Source organism: Equus asinus, chromosome 15, assembly GCF_041296235.1.
Source record: "Equus asinus isolate D_3611 breed Donkey chromosome 15, EquAss-T2T_v2, whole genome shotgun sequence".
Lineage (NCBI taxonomy): Eukaryota > Metazoa > Chordata > Mammalia > Perissodactyla > Equidae > Equus > Equus asinus.
This window is the reverse complement of record NC_091804.1, coordinates 49293739-49315524: the sequence shown is the minus strand read 5'-3', so window position 1 is coordinate 49315524 and position 21786 is coordinate 49293739. Positions and strand designations below refer to the sequence as shown.

General features: G+C 61.1%; 1 protein-coding gene across 4 annotated transcripts; it reads left to right on the top strand.

Moving 5' to 3' along the window:
• Positions 1-5898: 5898 nt before the first annotated feature.
• On the top strand, positions 5899-21754 carry HRH3 (histamine receptor H3). Of its 4 annotated transcripts, none has more exons than XM_070486219.1 (4): positions 5899-6496; positions 7539-7705; positions 8832-9601; positions 10398-21754. In XM_070486219.1, the coding sequence occupies exons 1-4, from the start codon at positions 6253-6255 to the stop codon at positions 10417-10419; spliced, it is 1203 nt and encodes a 400-aa protein (XP_070342320.1). In that variant the 5' UTR covers positions 5899-6252; the 3' UTR covers positions 10420-21754. The 4 variants fall into 4 exon arrangements, with proteins under 4 accessions (XP_070342320.1, XP_044604636.1, XP_044604637.1 ...); XM_044748701.2 differs by having other exon boundaries at positions 8832-9757; XM_044748703.2 differs by lacking the exon at positions 5899-6496 and adding an exon at positions 6975-7235 and having other exon boundaries at positions 8832-9757.
• Positions 21755-21786: the final 32 nt, after the last annotated feature.

Genomic DNA, 21786 nt, shown 5'->3' with positions numbered 1-21786 from the left:
AGCCAAAACCCTGTAGCCAGCCTGGACATCTGTCTGTCTCACACACTTCATGTCATCTTTGAAAGACACCCGCAATCTGGCCAAGTCTCCCACCAGGCCCTGCCACCGCTAGCCACCATCACCCTCCCCTGGGGCATTGCAAACGCCTCGCCACTGGTCTCCTGGCTCTGCCCTCACCCTGCCGGAGACCACTCTGCACTGAAGCCAGGGGTCCTATCACAGCACCTCTCAGGACCCTCCTGGGGCTCCCTCTCAGCATCCTTGCCATGGTGAGAGGATCACTTCTGTCCTCTCCCAACACCCTCCCCTCCCCTCTCTGTGCTCCAGCCACAGATACGCTCTCCCCTCCTGTCCTCTGCCCCTGTGGTCCCCTCTGCCTGGAATGCTGTTCCCTCCAGACACCCACTGGCTGCCTCCCCGCTCCTCCCTCCTGTAGGTCTTGGCTCAAGAGTCCTCTTCTGGGACCAGCCCCATGGCCAAGTGGTTAAGTTCGGGTACTCCACTTGGCAGCCCAGGGTTTTGCTGGTTTGGATCCTGGGCGTGGACCTAGCACTGCTCATCAGGCTGTGCTGAGGCAGCGTCCCACATAGCAGAGCCAGAAGGACCTACAGCTAGAATATACAACTATGACCTGGGGGGCTTTGGGGAGAAAAGAAACAAAAGTGTCCTCTTCTCAGTGGAGACTTCCTGTCTGCCCTTTCAAAATTGGAACCTGGCCTGTGTCAGCTTGTGTTCTCCAGGAAACAGATGCCAAGACAGGGTTCAAGGTCAAGAGCTTACTGGGGACTCTTGTGAAAGATAAAGGGAGAGAGAGCAGGTGAAGAGCCTTCAGACTGAGGTGCAGGTCTGACCCCTGTACAGGGAGAGGAGGAAGGAAGGGGTGCAGACTGCAGTGCACCACTGAGAACATCTCAGCCGCCCCACAGGAGCCCCAGCGCAGAGACCTCGCTGGGGAGTCCCACAGGATGGCGATGGCAGGGCCGAGTCCTTGCTCAGCCACGGTGGGAGAGGCCTGCAGAGGAGCCGCCCTGCAGCGGCATGGCAGCTAGGGGCTCTCACGCTGCCCTCCTCACGGCAAGTCCTCTCCGAGGGACCCCTGAGCAGCACACCTCCTGGTGCAGCAGGTTCTCTCCCCCGTGAACGTGGGAGCTCCTCCCTCTGGCTTCTCTTCCGGGGGAGACTTAGTGGGGGGCAGGCAGATGAGCCCTGTGGCTGCTGCTGATCTCGGGGCCTCAGCGGGCGCTCAGCCCCTCCCTCCTCCACTCTCCAGCCTACACCCACCTCTGCTGTCGCCCCTGCAGGTCTTGGGGGCCTTCCTGGGGGCATGAGGGTCTGAGCCCCCGTTCCTGTTCCTTCTTGGGCTGGGGTAGCTGCACTGTCCGTTCACGGTCCCAGTCCGGCAGGGGGCACCGTGGCACCAAGAGGGCCGTGAATTCCAACTGTGTCCCCTGCACTTTGAGTGCCAGCAGCCCCACCTCCTCCCCTGATCAGGCCAATTGGCCCTGAGGGGACCATTCCTTGTCCTCCTCCTGCTGCTCCCTGGGCCCAAGGGGCTCACAGTGCGGTGCTCGGGAGGCAGCTGTAGCCGAGCTCACCAGGACCCTCCCCATGTCCCCTGGTAAGAGTGTCCCTTGAGGAGGGGAACCTCTAACCCTGCAGAGCCCAGGGTGGCAGAGGCTCAAATTCCCCAGTGGGTCACTGGGAGGGGTGCCAGTGGGGCCACGCCAGCCTCCACCTGGGATCCCGGACTGCTGTTCTTTTTGGGAATGCAGTGTCATATAAGGTCTCTGATTCAGATACTGCAACTCGTAGGATGGCACCCTTCCTCCCAGGCAGCGTCCCACACGAGTGTCCCTTTGGAAGGCTGTTCCTGCAGCCTGTGACGCAAGCCGCTCTGGGATGGTGTGGCGGGCAGTGCAATTAGAAGGTCCTTCTCGGGAAGCGGGCCTCTGGTTGAGTGGTGTGCTGTGCAGGATTCCACGTCCCTGGAGCAGGCCTCCATGGGGCCCCGGATTGTGGTGCAGGCTCTGTGGGCAGAGAAGGCAAGCCCACACCTGAGCAGGTGTGTGAGGACCCTCCAGTAAGGACAGGGCCCAAGGTGGTCAACTCACCACCAGGTGGCGATCTGTTCTCCTCGGGGAATGTGCCATGTTGGGTGCTCAGTGTTGGCCTCTCTTGGTGGTGGGTCAGACCTCAGAGGTGGCAGTAGCCAGATCGGCGTTGGCAGGTGGGTCCATGCTCTTGGTCCACGCATGGCCTCTAGAGAGACCACTTCATCTGTGCTGTCATGCCAGTTCTGGGGGGCCCATGACAGGGGCTTGCTGTCACTTCTTTCTAGTGGGTGCTTCCTGGTGGGTGTCTGTGTGTGATACAAAACCCTTCATGCTGGTGCCCACAGTCACATGTCCATCCATATGGTCCAGCCCAGAGCCCCTTGTCTCCACATCCAGTCTTGTTCCTTCCAGACCACCAGGACATTGGCCACTGCCCCTGAATCTGCAGATATTCTCAACTGGGCCACTTTCCCGTCCACACGAAGGGCACAACCAGGTGCTTGAAGCTCTGCCCACCAGGAAGATGTGGCCCTCATCTCAGCTCCAACACAGCAGCAGAGCCCAAAGGCACTGCCACCGGGGCTGTCACTCAGCGCCCCCACTCACACCCCACGGCCCCCTGGCACGGGCCCTGGCCCTCTCCATCCCTGCCTTGCTTCGTTTGTCTACCGAGCACTTGTAACCTCTGACATATGCGTTACTTACTTTCCACATTATGCTTGCCTCCCTCCGTTAGAACGACTTAGTGGAGTACCTGAATTTGCGTGCTCACTAAAACCTTGCTAGGTGGATGAATGAACCAATCCATCCATCTGGCAGTGGGTGAGCCATCTCCTAGGGGAGGGGTTTGCAGGGGTTGTGGGTTTGTGAATCTGGCTAGGGTTTGTATGAATGGGGCACTTGCCCAGTGGCCTCCTTGTTGGACTAGACATCTTGCACCCCAGCTGCTGGCTGTTTTGACAAATGGAGAAACCAGGGTCCCAGGCCACTCTCTCTGAGGGCGTCCAGGTGAGCAAAGAGTAGGAGCTTGACCTTGTCCCCCAACCCTTAGCTAGCCTTTCCCAGGGTCTTGGAGGGTTCCTGGCCAACCTTGGGCCTAGATACCCTCTCTTTGGATCAGAACCCTCAGGCAAGATGCCCTGTGGACTGTCACATGGGGACCTGCCTCATTCACTCTGAATTGCCTTGCCAAGTTAGGTCCATCCCAGAGGACACCAGGCTCCTGTCTAGCCAAGGTCAAGACTCCAAGGGTTAGTACGCTTACTGGCTTCAGGGCCCTTGACCTCGGGGCCAGGAGTGTGGACACTAAGAGAGGGGCCTTGGGGCCAGCCCAGTGGCGCAGCAGTTAAGTGCACACATTCCGCTTTGGCGGCCCGTTGTTCGGATCCTGGGTGCAGACATGGCACCACTTGGCAAGCCATGCTGTGGCAGGCGTCCCACATACAAAGTAGAGGAAGATGGGCACGGATGTTGGCTCAGGGCCAGTCTTCCTCAGCAAAAAGAGGAGGATTGGCAGCAGTTAACTCAGGGTTAATCTTCCTAAAAAAGAAAAAACAGAGAGAGAGGGGCATCTGGCCTTGTATGACCTGGGGCAGGTAGGTGGCCTCTCCGCTCTGGACAGGGGCTACTGGTCCTGCCCTCCTTGTAGGGGCCATGGAGGGGGCTGATGTGGTCATGCAGGTAAGTGCAGATAGCAGGTGCTCACCAGCCTTGGCCATGGTCATCTTCAAACCTCTGGGCCAGTCCTGGCCCTCCCTCTCTTGGTGGCCTCCATTCACAGAGGAAGACCTCCACACTCAGAGAAACTCAGTCACTCCTCTGAGTCGCACAGCTGGGCCCCTTGTGCCCAGGTCCAAACTGAGTCCATCTCTCCCTCCAGCTGTGGGGCAAGAGACCACAGGGGAAACCCCCGGAACACTGATAGCCACAAGGACAACTGTGAGCACATAGTCTCCAATCCAAGGTGGGGATACCGAGGCTGGGGAGAGGGCTCCCAGTCAGAGAGTGAAAGAGTCAGAGCCCACCTCTGAACCACCATCTGCTCCATCTCCCAAGGCCTGGGCCAGGGGGGCACCTGCACAGCGCTGTCTGGCCAGAGCTGGCCTCAGGGTGGTTGAGGAGGAGCTGGGCCTGGTGGGGTCGCTCAACAGGGAGCTGCTGGCTAGGCACAGGGTCAACGAGTCCTGACCCAGCACCAAAGGCACAGGAAGGCTGGGTCAATGGGAGTAGCATCGCGCTGCCCCTCTGGGAACTCTCCACCTCAGCTTGCCTCATCATCAGGTAGCTGCCTGGTCCTGGCACAGCCCTGCCCACCGGGCACGTTGGGTGCAGTGAGGGGAAGCTGGGGAGCCAGCAAGAGGAGCAGGGCTTACTGACTGAAGGGAGGAGTGTAGCAGGCGCTCAGAAAGAGCTGCGGGGAGGGTGAGCTGGAGCCCCACACCCTCCTCAGCACAGGCTGTGAGAAGCCAAGAAGAGTAGGTCTGCTGGGGCAGGCCCCAGGGTCTCCTCCCTGCAGCCAAACCTGAGGAGGGGGTAGAGGGCGCCCAGCCCCCACTCCCCAAAGTTTGCGCAGCACCTCTTGTGGCTAGGGGCAGGGGTGGGTCCTGGCATGATCAGACAGCTGCTGTAAGTGTGGGGGCGCTCGTGCATGCCACTGCCTGGGGGGCCACCTGTGACCCGTCCCCTCCCCTAGGACAGCCTCGCAGCCCCCACCCCCACATGCAGACGCGCACATTCCTGTTCCCTCTGAGGCTTCTGCAGATGTGGGCTACTGGCGACAGGGCAGAGAGCCACTGCTTCCCTCTCCCTCGGGCATTGTTCCCTCCCTGTCTGCTGTCTGATGTGTGTGTCTAACTGCCGTGTGTGGATCCCCAGCCTGCCGCTGGGTGGCTGTTTCCCTGGTCTGTAGGTGTCTGTGTGTCTGTGTGTGGGTGTGTCTGTCTGTCTTGCTGTGAGTGTCTCCAGCTGAATCTGTCCTTGACCCTGTCTACCTGCACACGCGTCTGGGGGAGGGGGCTCTCCCTCGCCCACCTCATCTCCTCCATACCTTCCCTCAGGCACTAACACTGCTGCTGCCACCTGGGCTGTGCCTCGAGCACAGTGACCTCGTCTGTCCCTGCAGGAGCGACTGCCCCACCATGCTGTCCGCTGGGGGGGACTCATGGCCAGGCTCTGAGCCGTTGCCTGCTCCCTCCTCAACCTGGAGCCGCCTGAGCCCCCGATGGGCGTGCTCCCCTCCTAGCTGGGTCTGCTGGCTCCCCATCTTCCCTTATGTAACTCCACATCTGCCTGTGCCTTGCAGGTCACCCTGGCCCCTGCGCTGGGCCCTGCCCACAGGGAGACTGAGACCCAGAATCCCACGCATATGGGGGATGGAGTGGGCCCCTGGCCAGCGCACTCGCTCTGGGAGACCCCTCCCATCCTTTCTTCTTGTGATGTTCCTTTCCCCCAAGACCTGCTTGCCCGAAACATAAGACTAGGAGGGGTCCAGCGGGGCAAGTTCCCTGAGCGCAGGTGCAGGTGTTTCCTCCCACCCCCACTCCGAGTCTCAGAGGCGCCCTGGCTCCCGACGAGGGCCTGCCAGGGGTCACCGGGCCCGAGGGCACCGGACAAGCCGAGCGACCCAGAGGCCCGCTCCTGTGTGTGGGCGCCGCCGACCGCGGGCGAGCCCCCAGCCCCGGCGCCCGCCCCGCCCGGGCCGGGCTGCCCGCCAGCCGCCGTGCGCACCGGGCTGGAGCTCCAGCGGCCGGGCGGGCACGCGGCGCTGTCCGTGGTGCTGCCGGCGCCGGGCGGGGCGGGGGCGGGGCGAGGGCGGCAGCCAATGGCGGGGGCGCTGCGCGGGGCGCGGGGGGCGGCGGGCTGGGCGGCGGGCGCACTCGGCTACGCGCTGCTTTCGGGGCGCACCGACGCTCTGGCGGCAGCTAGGGCTCGGGCTCCGCTCCGGGTCCGCTCGGGCTGCAGCGGTCGTGCCTCTGGCCCCATTCGGCTCGGATACCGGCCCGGGCCGCCTCGGCGCCGCCCGCCCCGGCCCCGGCCCCGGCCTCCGCGCCCGCGGACCATGCGCTGGGCACCCTCCGGGGAACCCGGCCGGGCTGAGAGCCCGCAAAGACCAGGCTCCCGAGCCGGGGCCCCTCCCGGCCGCCTGGCTGGCGATCCGCGCCCTACGCCGCGCTCCGGCGCCGCGTGAGCCGGCGGGGCCATGGAGCGCTCGCCGCCCGACGGGCCGCTGAACGCGTCGGGGGCGCTGGCGGGAGAGGCGGCGGGCGGGGCGCGCGGCTTCTCCGCCGCCTGGACCGCGGTGCTGGCCGCGCTCATGGCGCTGCTCATCGTGGCCACGGTGCTGGGCAACGCGCTGGTCATGCTCGCCTTCGTGGCTGACTCGAGCCTCCGCACCCAGAACAACTTCTTTCTGCTCAACCTCGCCATCTCCGACTTTCTCGTGGGTAAAGCCCCCCAGGCCCTCCCTGAGCCAGGAGCGCCCACTGGTCCAGCCAGTGGGGATTGGAGCGCGGACCTAGGGTGCCTTTTGCTGGGGCACACGCCCCGCCAGGGGGCCTGGCCTGGGGAGGAGGCGCCGGTGGGCGCGGGCGAAGTTCTTTGCCTCCCTGGCCATGGGCCTGGGACTGGGGAGGGATGCCCCAGGAAAGGGGCCCAAGCTGGCGGGCGCTCGGCGAGGCGGAAGGCGCAGCGGCTCCGGGTGCAGCGCTGGCTCCTGCGTTGTAGCCAAACAAAGGCGGCGGGGACTCAGGACGCGCAGAGGGCGCTGGGGGGAGGTTTGGGGGAGGGGAGGTGGGGGGGAGTTTTAGAGCCGTGTTTGGGGGAGGGGACGGGGAGAAGACGGCGAGAGCGTGGGGAGATGCTTCTAGGAGCGCGCTCTCACGTGTCCGTGCGCTGCTGCCAGCTGGGGGGCGGGGCGCGGAGGGGGCTGGAGCGCCAGACACCTGTTGGGGCTGCGAGGTGCGTCTGCCCGCTCTTGGAGCCGGGGTTGGCGGTGGGAGTGGCTGGCAAGCGGTGGCCAGGCAGCTTTTGAGTCAGGAGAAAAGCTTTCTCCCTTTCTGAGCTGACGAGGAAGAGCTGTCCAAAGGCCAGGAGAGGGGCTGGGGTCCAGCATGCTGCAGGAGGGGAGGCGATTCTCCTTCATCTGCCCTTTTGGGGCTGGGAAGGCTGAACAGAGCCTGGAAGGTACTGAATCAAGGCTCAGGGTCTCCGTCATTGTGCCCAGAGGTGCTCATGACTGGACCTTCCCCCTTGCCCTCAAGTCCAGGGGATACCAATGGGGCTAGGGGCTGGGCAGGGGTTGAAGGCCAGCTGCAGGGTAGAGGGTGTGCCTAGGAGATGGGGTGGAGGGGTGGGCAAAGTGAGGGCTGCTGGCCCCAGGAAGGTGGCCACGGTGTGACTCCCGGGTCCTGCTTGTCTCCCCACTGTGGTGGATCTGACCCCACGCCCCTTTCCGGCCATGGCCCACCATGCCCTTCTCTGCCTCAGGAGCCTTCTGCATCCCGCTCTACGTGCCCTATGTGCTGACAGGCCGCTGGCCCTTTGGCCGGGGCCTCTGCAAGCTGTGGCTGGTAGTGGACTACCTGCTCTGCACCTCCTCCGTCTTCAACATCGTGCTGATCAGCTATGATCGCTTCCTGTCGGTCACTCGTGCCGTGAGTCCGGGGTGTGGGTGCCCGCGTTCACTCCTCGGGGAAGGAGGGCCACAGGAGGCACCAGGAAGAGGTTGGCCCCTTCCTTGTTGTGGGCAGTGCCAAGTGGGCTTGGTCCCGGGTGGCCTCATACCGGACACCCCAGGCGCTCTATGGCCAGCTGCCCATTCGGTAGCCATTTGTTCCTGGGACGCACTGTCCTCGCAGTCTGGACCCGGCATCAGATGTTCCTGAAGGAAGGTGGGGGTCACTTCAGGCTCCGTGCTGGGGCATGTCCGAAGTCCCTGGAGCTGAGGGAGGATCTGGGTCAGAGGCCCTTGATGGTAGCCCCTACAGGGGTGTGTGTGTGTGCGCGCTCATGTGTGGACCCCGGGAAGACAGCCCTTGGTGCTTGGCTTCACAAGCTTCCCTTGCTGTGAGTGGCCACCATGAGTTAGGGACCCTGGACTGCCTGAGCTTCCTGCGTCAGTGCCATGCAGGCACACGCTGGCTGCACTGGAGCAGAGGTCTCTCCTTTGTATTCTCATCTTCTCTTTGATGGCTTATCGGGCACTCCAGGGACCTCTGGTGGGGGTGCACATGTGTCCCAGTCTAGAGGGTCTGTGGCACAGAATGCAGAGAGCATAAATTCAGGGTCAGACAGACCTGGGCCAAACCCCAGCTCTGCCGCCTTGAATGGATCCTCCTGTGGTCTCTCCCTCCCTCCCTGAGCCATAGGGAAAGTGAGGATAATGATGGAGCTGTTGTGAGGATTAAGTGAGATGATATCCAAAAGGTGCCAAGCACAGAGCCTGGCACATGGCAGATACTCAGCAGATGGGGAACCATGACAAGACCCCCCCGGGAGCGCACAGCTGGTGGCAGTGCTAAACAGGCAGCCTGGCACAAGTTAGCCTTCAGATTGGTCTGGAGGAGGTTCCGAGGCTATAAGAGAATGTGACAGGACATCAGCCAGGCCAGGATGTGTGGGGCAGAGGGAAGGGGGCGGTGGGGAGGAGAAGCAAAAAGCACATGCACAGAGGCCTAGAGGCTGCAGGGGAGCTCCCAGGCCAATATTCTACTACACTGGCAGCACCCCACTGGCCTGGGCTCAGTCCCTTCCCTCCTGACCCAGCGTCTCTCACCGCAGGTCTCCTATCGGGCCCAGCAGGGCGACACGCGGCGGGCGGTGCAGAAAATGGTGCTGGTGTGGGTGCTGGCCTTCCTGCTGTACGGGCCGGCCATCCTGAGCTGGGAGTATCTGTCCGGTGGCAGCTCCATCCCCGAGGGCCACTGCTATGCCGAGTTCTTCTACAACTGGTACTTCCTCATCACGGCCTCCACCCTCGAGTTCTTCACACCCTTCCTCAGCGTCACCTTCTTTAACCTCAGCATCTACCTGAACATCCAGAGGCGTACCCGCGTCCGGCTGGACGGGGCCCGCGAGGCAGCCGGCCCGGAGCCCCCTCCCGAGGCCCAGCCCTCCCCACCGCCGGCAGTGCCAGGCTGCTGGGGCTGCTGGCAGAAGGGGCGTGGGGAGGCCCTGCCGCTGCACAGGTACGGGGTGGGGGTTGGCGAGGCGGCCCCTGGCGCCGAGGCTGGGGAGATGGCCCTCGGGGGTGGCAGCGGTGGGGGTGCCGCGGCCTCGCCCACCTCCAGCTCGGGCAGCTCCTCGCGAGGCACCGAGCGGCCGCGCTCACTCAAGAGGGGCTCCAAGCCCTCGGCGTCCTCGGCGTCGCTGGAGAAGCGCATGAAAATGGTGTCCCAGAGCATCACCCAGCGCTTCCGGCTGTCGAGGGACAAGAAGGTGGCCAAGTCACTGGCCGTCATTGTGAGCATCTTCGGGCTCTGCTGGGCCCCGTACACACTCCTCATGATCATCCGGGCCGCCTGCCATGGCCACTGCATCCCTGACTACTGGTACGAGACGTCCTTCTGGCTGCTATGGGCCAACTCGGCCGTCAACCCTGTCCTCTACCCGCTGTGCCACTACAGCTTCCGCCGAGCTTTCACCAAGCTGCTCTGCCCCCAGAAGCTCAAGATCCAGCCCCACAGCTCTCTGGAGCACTGCTGGAAGTGAGCTGGCCCTTTGCGGGCACCTGGGACATCTTGGGGCAGGGCCCACCCACTGCCACCCCCCCTCGAGGCCCTTGTTTCCTAGGCAGCCAGGCCACGCTGCCCTCACCTGGCTGCCCCCCAGGTGTGAGGCACGCCTTGTCTTGGGTCCATCCTAAATGCCATGGCAACCTCTCTTAGACCAGCTGCCTGCAATGGAGGCAGCCTGGCAGGCTGGCCAGAGGGGCCCTCACTTCCTGAACCAAAACATGGGTGGCTGGTCCTGCCACCCAAATCCTAGCTCCACCCCAGGAGGGACAATCCAGGGGCCCCAGCCACGTTGTCCACCCCATACAGACAGTGCGATGGCCAGTGGTGTCCACCCTTCGCACAATTACTGCCCGATGTTCTTCCCAAAGCAAGCGCGTGGTGTGCTCCAGGCCTCCTGCTCCAGTGGTTTGCCCCTGCACATGCCCACACCTGCCCACCATCCACCTGCCCAGACAAGCCTGGGCCGCAGGCTTTGCTGCTACCTGTCCCCTGCTTAACCCAGGGGCCCAGCTCCTTCATCCCGCTTCCCTCCAACTCTCTCTGCCCCAAAGTGCCAAGTGCCCCAGGAACCTCGCAGCCGTTCTCTGCTTTTCCATTCTGGGTGTTTCAGGAGGAAGACAACACATCCGTGAACTCGATGTTCCTTGGATGTTTAATCAAGAGAGACAAAATTGCTGAGGAGCTCAGGGCTGGATTGGCAGGTGTGGGCTCCCACGCCCTCCTTCCTCCCGCTTCCGGCTGAGCTGCGCCAGCTGCTTCTGCCCACCCCGCCCCCGGGCTCGGGCTGCTGGGCCCTGACTGGCAGCTCTGAGAACCGCCGGAGCGCCGGACGCCTGCTCCCCCAGAAGGCTGCCCCTCCCGTCTGTCTGCTCACCCAGAGTTCCCTGGGGTTGACGGGTAGGAGGGAGCCAGCTGTGCCCTGAGGGTCCTGAGGCTTGAAGGAGAGGTCAAAGGAGATCAGGGGCTGGGGCCTCCGAGTGGAGGGGCTGCTTCGCCACGTCCTGTGCACCTGGCTGGCGCTCTGCATGCTCTGCTCCTTGCGCGCCTGCTGCGCGGCCCCTGCAGACACTGAGGTCCACAGTAAAGTGTATTTTTTTATTGGTGCTGATTCCTGAGGATTTCGTGGTGGATGGGCCGAGCTCCGGTGCATCAGTTGGGGCCCCAGGGAGACACGGGACCACCCAGATGGGTGTGAGGGGCAAGCCTGCCCCTCCGCCGGCCTCAGTTCTCCCTTCCAGTGGAGGGACTGTGGTGGGGAGGCAGGACCCACTCTCCCATATACCAGGGTTTAATCCCAAAAGGGACATGTGTCCCAGCGGTGCCCCCACCCACGGGACCCATGTGCACCTGCTCAGGAGGCTGGCATGGTGCTGAGAAGGGGCTCACTCAAGCCTTGAGAATACGACCCACAGCCCCCACCTGATGCAGCCTCCTCACCCGGGACAGGGGTTCTTGTCTTTCTTGGCCGCGATCTTCCACCTGGGGAGCTTCCAGGGGGCGTGGGTGCTGGAGCTGAACTCCAGGGGTGGAAAGGAGGGCATGTCTGAGGGAGGGGAGGCACCTCTGGTAGAGGAACTGTCCTGGGCAAAGGCCTGGAGGCAGGACTGAAGGGGACAGATGGGGACGAGGAGAAGGAGCAGACGAGGATGATGCCAGGTGAGCATGGGCCCAATGAGCAATCAGGCCTCAGGGCTCCACGCACAGGGCAGACCCTGGCCCTCACTCCAGGGACTCAGAGTCCACTCAGCACGGGGCAAGACCACCCCAATTTAGGGTAGATACAAACTCAGGTGGGTCAAATGCTGCCTCCTCCAGGAAGCCTCCCCTCCTTTCCAGCCACGAGGGCCCTCCTTCCTGACCTCATGGACACAGCCTCTCATTCTCTCCCCACCGTGTTGGCCCCACTTCCGCAGTCCTTCTGACCACAGCCTCTCTTCCCAGGGCAGAGAGAGACCCTCGCCGGTCCCCTGTCCCCCTCGTATGGCCCGGTGCCGTGGGTCTGGTCGGCAGCAGCGAGACGAGGTCAGCGCCGACTCAGATCACCACTGCCGAGGGAGAAGCTGTTCACAGCAGTGTTGAAACCACTCTCTCGCAGACCGCTCGCCCCGCAGCTGTCCCTGCCCCTCCTTTCCCCAGGCGCCCAGACAGCTTCCTCCAGGGTCCTAGGCGGGCAGCCCTTCCCCTCCGCTCTCTCCCGCTACCAGGCACCCCTCTGGTCAAGCAGGACTCTCTTCCCGGCCCTGGGGGCTCCCCCCCAGGAGCTGGGTGCTGTCACAAGCAGAGGTTGGAGTAGGGACAGCAGGGGAAGGTGGTGGCAGGGACAGCAGACACCACTGTCTGCGGGGCCCAGAGCTCGAGGCCCTGGAGGCCCCAGGGTGCTGCCCGCGCAGCCCTGCCTGGCCCCCCAGCACGTCTGTCCCCGCAGCACGGAGCTGGCTGGGGAAGGACAAACAGCCATCGGGGCTCAGCGGCGCCTCCGTGCCAACAGCACAGCCGGGGCCCCCCCTGCCCCTCCACCCGGCCCTGCTAAATGGCTACAAATTGGGGGATAAAAGCGCAGGCTTCCAAGCAATTTTGCCTTCAATCTCTGGAAACGGCTGCTCTCCGAGCTCCTGCTCAGGGGATGGAGGAGGAGAGAAGAAAGACACGGAGTCTATTGGGCCGCGTCCTGCAGCAAACAAACACGCCAAGGGGCCTTTCTCCTAGAAGCAGACACGCCGGGAGGAGAGACAAAGCTGGCAGCCGCCGCCCCCCGAGATGTTCACCCACACCCATAGCCGCGGCGGTTTATTGAGCACCTACTGTGTGCCAGGTGCTGTGCTCGGTGCAGGTCTGCCGGGAGGCAGATAAACAAATGACTGACGATGAGCAGGGCCATTCCCAAAGGGGCTGAGACTGCGGGGCAGGTCAATGGGCAGAGGACCCAGGGGAGGGGGCAGCCGGCTCATAAGCCAGGAGACCGGCTTGTCTGAGGAGGTGGCATTTCATTCATTCATTCATTCTACAAACATTCATTGAGCCTGGTGGCGGGGCACCCCGAGAGGCTGCAGGGGCCACGCCGGGGGGGACTGGAGGAAGATCACATGGCAAAGGGGGCAGAGGGGCAGAGCCCCAAGGCAGGGAGGGTTAGGGGTGGGCAGGGGATGCCCCTGGGGCCCTGCTTCTGAGGACAATGAGGCATGGAGGGAGGGAGCCCTAGGCCCCAGGACGGGCGTAGTCTGGGCAGCCTGCCTGTAAGTGTTGGTCCAGCTGGGCTGTGCGGTTGGCCCGGACCTAACAGTGGGTGCTGGGAAAGGTGCAGAGGCTGCAGGGGCACCAGGCTGGGGAGGAGGTGTCCCTCAGGACCTCGGCAATGCCCGGGATGTAGGGTTCTGCCCTGGGTGCACGTGGACAGCCTGGCTCCCATCAGGGCCACCTGTCAGCCCTCCTGTGTGGCGGGGCTGAGGCCCAGCCCTCAAGAAATAGGGTCTCAAGGTCAGCAGGGGCCCACAGGGTCCTCTCAACTGGGCCCCTCAGGCTGGCACTGGCTGTGTGTGTGTCCAGCCGCCCTGCCTGCCCCGGTGCTGGCCCTGGAGGTGCCCACTAGGAACAGGTTCTGGGCACATGCTGAGTGAGGGTCCTTCTCAACCTGGGATGAAGGCCCTACATTCTCAGGGTGCCCAGCGGGCAGCTCCTCATCCTTCTGCAAAAGGCCAAGTTATTCAACGCTTCCTTTGGGGAGCCCGGGCCAGGACAAGGATGGCTCCATCTTCTGGAGCCTCAAGATGTGGGGGAGGCACGAGGCCGTCTGGCCATTACCTCCCCGTGCCATCCTGACACTCGCGGCTGGGCTTGGGGCGCAAAGAACCCTCCCACCAACATTTCCTGGAGCTCCTATGTCCTCATAGCCACCCCACAGGGATGCTCACACTCTCCATCCTGCAGACATGAGAACCGGGGCTCCAGAGGCTGGATGACTCGACCCACATCCCACACTCAGCTGTCAGTGGGGCCAGGACTCCATCTTCTCAGGCCACTGGGTTCTCCCCTGGGCCCCATGGGGGACAGCCATGTGTGAGCTGGTCCCCACCACCCTTCCTAGGGGACCATGTCTGTGCCCCCAGGATGGAGAGCACAGTGGGGAGATCTGTCCTGGGGGCGCATTGGGAAGAGCTCCTCTGAGCCTCAGAGCCCGATCTCGGCTCTGTCGATCTTAACACGAAGCTCATATTGAGCACCGACTGTACCTTCTCCCCTGTGCCATGCACAAGGAGTTGGGAAAAGTTGCCTCTGCTGAGTCAGGAGTATTGGGGTGGTGCATGTCCCCAGCCCAGCCAGAAAGCCGCAGTCCTGGGACTTTGGCTGAGACCTTGGGACACAGATCTTCCCCTTCAGCTGGGGTGGCGGGCCTGGTGGCCTCCAACACTGTCCTCACCAAGGCTGCCCTGTGGAGGGAGCACCCCTGGTGCAGCCAAGGCAAAGCCAAGCCACACTGACAGCTTCCTGGAGCCATTGTCTGAATACCTGGATCCAGCCTTGCCTGAAGCTAGCCCCAGACCTTTGTGTTTCATGAGTCACCAAATACCCCTTCCTTCCTAAAGTTGGTACAAGATGAGGTTTTGTAATGTGATAGGAAACGTCCTGCCCAGCAATACTTGGCCCAAGCTGACATCCCTCTGTCTTTGGGGGGGCAACAGATCACTCCTGCCCATGGGAGGTCTCTCTCTGATGCACAAAAAACAGGGAAGTGAGTTAATTATTTAGGAAATAATAATTAGTTGTTTGTAATGGTTTTTGGTAGGAAAGCAATCTTTTAACACATCCGGCTCTGATGGTAGAAAGGTCAGGAGGCCGAACCCATGTGCCTGTAACACCCTTCCTGTCCCCACAGGGCGTCAGGTGGGGACCTCAACTAGGCACTCTGCTTTGGCCTTAGATTCTTTTTTTCTTTTTCCTTTTTTGTGCTGAGGAAGATCAGCCCTGAGCTAACATCTGTGCCAATCCTCCTCCACTTCACACGTAGGACGTCCCCACAGCATGGCAGTGGTGTAGGTCTGTGCCCGGGATTGGAACCTGTGAACCTGGGCCACCGAAGCGCACTGAAGTGCACTGAACTCAACGACTCCACCGCGGGGCCGGCCCCTGGCCTTAGATTCTCTATCCATTAAACCAGGTGTTGCTGGCAGCACTCAGCATCCTGCCCCCAGGGAAGCAGGCGTTGTGTCCAGAGGTGGCGCGCGGAAGTTCGTCAGACACAAATCTCGGAGGGCCACAAAGATGTCCTTCAAAAGAGAGAGGAGAGAGAAAGCGGAGAAGAGAGGAAGGAGGAGACGGCCTCAGATGTAGTGAGAGGAGGAGGGTGGGGGACGCCGTGGGAACTGCACTGGGCTAAAAACGCATCTGTGACACTCCAAAGTCACACCAGTCTCCAAATTCAAACATGACAAATTTGATGATCTTTAAATGTTTCCACTTTAAATGCTGGCTGATCTTTAAAGAGTCCAGCAAACTCTGGTTCGGAGCTGAGGTGTAGACGTTGGGGTGGCTCAGTGGATAGGGAAGAGCCTGCCCTCTTCTCTCCTTCCTGGGCTGGTCCCCCGGCTTGGCAGAACCACAGATTTCTGAGAATCCACGAGGCGGGCAGGTAGGCGGGCTGTTTCCTCACTGGCCCCTCCCTGGTGCCCCTCAGGGCCTACCAGCTTCCTTTGTCAGCTGAGGCTCTGTTCTGTCCTGCTCTGTCCTAGAAATCATCTGCCCTTCATCCCAGTCCCTCCAATCCATTAATTCATACTAAAGTGTGATGGACTGACTGTCACAGGGAGAGGTGGACATTTACATTTTAACACGTGACAATCTTTAAGTTCAAACAAGTCAAATTCTAATGCAGGCATTTCAGATAGGAAGACACACTGGGTGGGTGGAGGCCTGGGGATGGATGGTGTCAGCAAACTTTCTGGAGCTCCTGCTACCTGCTGGACACTGAGCCAGACGAGGGCTTCATCAAGGATTCCAGGTCTGCCCAGCTGGAGGTCGGAGCCCCTTGGTCTGATCTGCTGCATGGAGCCCCCGTGGTGGGACAGCAGCTCTGAGGGCCACTGGGCCATGGGGACCTATTGGGGCCACACAGATGTTTCCTGAGACCAGAACTATGTCCTTCAAGATGCTACCTTTAATCAGCTACGGACCCCAGACACCCCTCAGTGTCCCAGTGAGCCAGTGGCACTGGGGCAGGCCCAGGGAGGCTCCTCAGAGTCACTTGGGAAGGCCTCCACTGTCTTAGGGAGGGGGTAGCTGCTGCTGGGGCCACCCCAAGTACACCAGGAGGCAGCTGGTCGGCAGTGACCAGCCTGGGGCTGCCCTGGCCTAGGTGGGGTGGGGAAGTGTCTCAGAGTACATGCTTTTGGGGTGGGGTGCGGGCTACTGGGGGAGCTTTCTGACCACCCCTCCCTGCCTTGGGGCCTCCCCGGCCTTCGTGAGCTATGGGCCTGTCCCTCAGGCTGGAGGGGACCTCGCTGAGGGACATGGAGGGAGCCTTCCCCCGCCCACGGCTGGACGATGGAGTGCGAGCTTGGCAGGCCCGGGCCAGGGCGGGCAGCACGGAGGCCAGGGTCTGGGCAGGTGAGTGCCACCTTCAGGCTGTCCCAGCAGGCAGCCCTGCCACAGCCCTTGCTACTATTGGCCAGAAGCCCCCCTTCCCCAGGGTTGACCCCAAGGAGGGTGAGGCCCCTGCCCGCCAGGGCTGCCCTCCAGGGGATGGAAGAAGGCAGGATCCTTTGTCAGGGAGGTGGGGGTGCCCATCCTGCCCTCCAGCCCTGGACCTCCTCTCCCCGCACTGGCCCAGCGCCCCAGCCCTCCCTCCAGGCTGGGCATCACGGAAGATAATTAATTCCACCCAGCTTTGTGTCTCCACAACCTCCACCTGGCTTCAGCCCTCCACTTGGGGCCGTCAGATGAAGACAGGAGCCCCGAGCAATCTGGCTGTCAGAGGCACAGAAACAGTTTCAGTGTAAGTGGGTTCCTGTGCTGCATTCTTTGTTGAGTCTGAGATTCAAATCAGCAGATCTCGTGACCCTCCCTGTCCTTCTTCCAGACAAGGACACTGCGGGGGAGGGGTGGTGGGAGAGGGGCTCAGCTCCAGGGAGCCACCTATCTCTTTGGAAAGGACCAGAATGACTAGGACTGGGCAGGTGGGTGGGGGGCTGCAGGGGCAGCTGCCTGTGGCCTGGCCCACTGTACAGATGAGGGAAACCAGGAGCGAGGACACAGCCCCCACCCCCCCGCACCGTGGGCATTGCTACCAGTACCCCAGTGCTGAATGGAAGGTATAGTGGCCTGGGTTGGGCGACCTGCCTGAACCAGGGCCATTGCAGAAATCAGTGTTTCCTGGCACTGTGGAGAATATCGACCGGCCCGGTGCCCATGGACTTTTTGTAAAGGAAGATTCTTTCTGTAAGGAACTAAATGATTGCAAGACAGAAAGAGACCACCCAGACGCCCCCATCCCTGGCACCCACAAGTTTGGGAGCCTGTGGACCGTGTGGTCTCCAGGCGTGCATGGTAGTGAGGTCACCCAGACTCCCCCCAGCCTGTGTCGCCCTCAGTCTACGCTGAGCCACGCGGCCCAAGGTCCCCTCTGCCCAGTTCAGCCTTTCTGGAACACCAGTGCGGCCTGTTTCGGAGGAGGCCTTGGGTGGGACCATCAGAGGCAGCCGGACAACGAGAATGCGAAGATGAACATTAATGGCAGACGGTTCTGGCCCACTCCCAGGCCACTCAGCGTGGACTCGTTGACCCTCGTGGGGCCCACGGACGGGACACCCTGGCTTCTGGGAAGGACATTCTCTGCAGAGGCCTAACGCCGAGGGGTGTGTGGGCCGCACACGGACTTGTTTATGTGTTCATCTAACCTCATGTGTGCATTCTTTCAATAAACGGTAATCAAGAGTGCCAGGCACAGCTCTGGGGACGTGGAGGGGACGATGCCAGCCTGTTCCCTGGGTCTCCACGGGGCTTTTCAGAGAACAGCGGCCTCGCCAGTGTCTTCGCTTCCCTTTTCCTTCTGAGACTGCTGTGGGTTCACATGCAGTTGTAGGAAATAACAGAGCCCACGTGCCCATCACCAGTGTCCCCAGTGGGCACAGTTGCAGAACTGTCGTGCAGGATCACGCCAGACGTTGACCTCTGTGCAGGCCATGCACCTCAGGCTTCCCACCTCAGCTGCACTCGTGTGTGTGGACATGCATGTGTACGCGCATTTGAGTGAGTGTGTGTTTAGTTCTATTAATTTTTTTTAGTGTGGTCAAATGTACATAAAATTTAGCTTTTAATCATTTTTAAGTGCACAGCTCAGTGGCATTAAGCACATTCACACTGTTTTGCACCCATCACCACCATCCATCTCCAGAACTTCATCTTCCCAAACTGAAATTCACTACTTATTAAACACCAAGTTCTGTGAGATTTTATCACATGTAGCTTCACGTGACCACAGTCAGGACACATAGTTCCATCACAATGACCCCTCAGGCCGCCCTTCAGAGCCACAGCCACCTCCCCACCGCCCAGCCCTGACCAGCGCGGCTCTCTTCTCCACCCCACCCGTCTCTACACCACCACCTGCATGGAGGTCTGGTGCTGACCTGCGGAGGTGCTCTCAGCAGTCTGCCCCTTTTTGCTGCTGAGCAGAGCTCTCCATTCAGCGGGGTTTGGTTGTGCCCCATTAGTAAATATTTTGGCATGTATTCCAACATATGTATATGTATTTATCTGAACTACCATCTACCCAGGATATATGTCCTTATGCCTCATGTGCTGGCGCCGTCCTGGCCTTGGGACACAGCCCAGACCAATGAGGGGCCATGTGGGAGCAGGAGTCGATGCACACCAGGAGGCCACATGAGCTGTGAGACGGGGCTGGCAAGGCCGAGGGTGGGCCCCGCGTGGATGGGACTGTCTTTGACCGGGTGGTCAGAGACGCGCCCCCCAACTGGAGGGCGTCTCATGAGGTACCTGGTGAGGGGCATTTGGGTCACAGGGAGCAGCAGCACAAAAGCTCGGAGTCCGAGAGTATCCTTACTGTGGCCAAGAAACAGCTGGAGCAGAGGTAGAGGCAGGGGGAGAGGGAGGGCAGCAGGCGAGCAGGCCAGGCTGTGAGGCCCAGGGGCTCTGCTCCCAGGGAGGGCGGCCCAGAGGGCACGCAGGAAGGATCCAGGATGCACAGGGATCAGCCACGTGGGCTGTCATGTGGCAGAGACGAAGATGCCTGGGCAGCTTCTAACGTGTACACATCATCAAAATGAAAAAGGGTGCTGCACTGATTTGAACAGTGTCCCCCCAAATTCACGTAGAGCAGAACCTCAGACCACGACCTTATTTGGAAATAAAGTCTTTGCTGATGGAATTAATTAAAGATCTCAAGTGCCAGCCCCGATGGCCCAGAGGTTCAAGTTTGGTGCTCTCACGGCTTTGGCCTGGGCTCACTCCCATCACGGAGCCACACTACCTAGACACACACTAGACACACACACAGTTGTGTGCATCTAGTTGCAGATCCTTCTACGTGAGCTGCTGCCACAGCATGGCAACTGAGACAGGGGCTTTGGGGAGGAAAAAAAAAAGATCTCAAAATGAGGTCATCCTGGGTTTCAGGTGGACCCTAAACCCAATGACCAGCGTCCTACAAGATGAAAGGACACAGAGGAGAAGCCACGTGACAACAGGTAGAGACTGGAGTGATGTAGCCACAAGCCAAGGGACACCAGAAGCTGCAAGAAGCAGAAAGGATCCAACCCCAGGACACGTTGATGTTGGCCTTCTGGTCTCCAGGGCTGGGAGAGAATAAAGTTCTCCTGTTTTAAGCCCCCCAGTTTGTGGAACTTTGTTACGGTAGCCTGGGCAGACTAACAGAGATTCGATGAAACTGAAGTGGACGTCTTAGCTCCTCCCACAGCACCACTGGCCCTTTGCCAAGATGGAGCTGGGCCTCTGAAGAGGACTCGAGGGCTGCAGGGCCTCAGGGTGGGCCCCTAGGCCCCACTCCACCAGGGCTGCCTGCCAAGGAGCCCAAGGCCATCAAGTCCAGAGAGGGCTGAGGCGGGGGTACCAGGGGGTCCAGACCCAACCAGGCCACTTGGAGGGATCAGTGTCTCAAGGCACCTGGATGGAGAAGCTCCAGCCCCAGGACTCGTTCTGCACCTAAGCTGCATAACAACGCAAACTCCAGTCCCACAAGCCATTCCACACACCTGGCGGGAAGCAACCACGGTGTGGCTATTGATTCTGTGGGTGGGCAGTGGACAGGTCGTCTTTGCCTCAGCAGGGCCTGTCACTTGTCAGCAGACCAGCCCAGGCTTGGTCACATGCTGGGTGCTGGCAGGATCCGAGAGGGCAGAAGGAAGCTGGAAGGCTCCGAGGCCTCATCGGGGGCCACGCAGACCCTTCCAGGCATCCTACAGGTCAGGACAGGTCACAGGTTACCCCAGGCTGAAGGTGGGGACAGACCCACCTCTCAGGGGACAGGCAGTGCAGAACTGTGGCCATTTGCGATCATGCAACTGGGCTGTCCAAGCTTGCACTTGCTCACACGTGCTTTCTAAGCTGGGCTTCTGATTTGGAGAGTGAGCATGTCTGTCCCCGTCGGTTTCTCAGGCCTTTACCACATCTGAAAACAGGTAAGCGTCCACTTTCTCCTGCCCAAGGATTAGCCTCTAAAAGACAAGGGAGGGCAGAGAGAACTTTCCAGAGGCCGGTGGGGTGGCCGAGGGGAGGGCGGGTGAGGCACTCCAGGACCCTCCTGTGCCTCTGGGAGCCCTGCAGGAGCCCGGAGGTTTGCTCTCCGGAGCAAGTGGACACAGGCGCTCTGGAACTCAGGCGGCCAGGCCTTAGGGCTGAACACTGGGGAATTCAGGAAAGTCTGCATCTGGAAGCTGAGGCGCCCCCATCTTCACAAATGCTTCCAGAAAGGCCGTCAGTAGCCAGGGAACAGCCCGAGGCAGATGCTCAGAGGGAGCCTCCAGAGAGTGACTCCATCAACAAGAGTAAAGGCAGAGGGGAGAGGAGCAGAGGGAAGGGCCCACACCCACCCGGGGTCCCTGTAGGGTACTGAGCCCACTGTCCACATGGGAACAGGAGGCCGGCTCACAGGAGCATCTGGGAGATGGAACCAATGATGGGGGGACAGAAACAATATCCAGAAATAGAAAACGAGGCAAGCGGTGAGGGGGATGTCGTCTTCCCAAAAAATGAGGGCTAGGCAGGGACAGTCGTGCGGCTTGCCCCACAGTAAATGCTCCGCGGCCCAATACGGTTCCTAGATCCCTCAGGATGGCCATGGCAGACAGTGGCAGGGAGGGGGACGTGAGAAAGCCAAGTCCTGTCCTCAGGGCCGCTATCAACAGGTGGTGCCCCCAAAGAGTTGAAGTTTTTAGAGACCAGCTCTCGAGGGCACGGTGAGCAGCAGCAGCCTGGCGTTAGCTGCGATCTGAGGGAGGTAGGGCAGGCCCTGCTGCTTCTCAGTGTGAGTCTGAGCACCCACCACTCACCTTTCAGAAACATTTTCAACCAACCAGAAACCTAACTATCAGCCTCCACTCATTCATTCATTCCACAAATACCTACTGGGAGCCTCCTCTGGGTCAGAGCTGAGAACAGCACAGACACACTGGCCTCCAGAGCTCTCTTGCCATCCGAATGTTCCCTGATGGGGTCAGCCTCAGGGAGGCATCTGGAGCGTCCCCTCCACAGAGCACCGGGAGACAAAGATGAAAGACCATGGATAATTAATGCTGCTCAGACCCGGCGTTACTCTACGAACACAGTGGGTGGCCCAAGAGCGAGCCAACGGACGCAGGACCCACCTCTGGTTCCAGGATGCAAGGGCCTCTTAGACTCCGAGACATTAGGACAAAGCTTCAGGGACGGACTCCCAGTCTAGCCGCAGACTTGAAGTGAGATCAGAACTGAACTGCTCCCCGAAGCTCGGGCCTGGCTTGTGCTCCGCCCAGACCCGCGTGCAGAAAGGA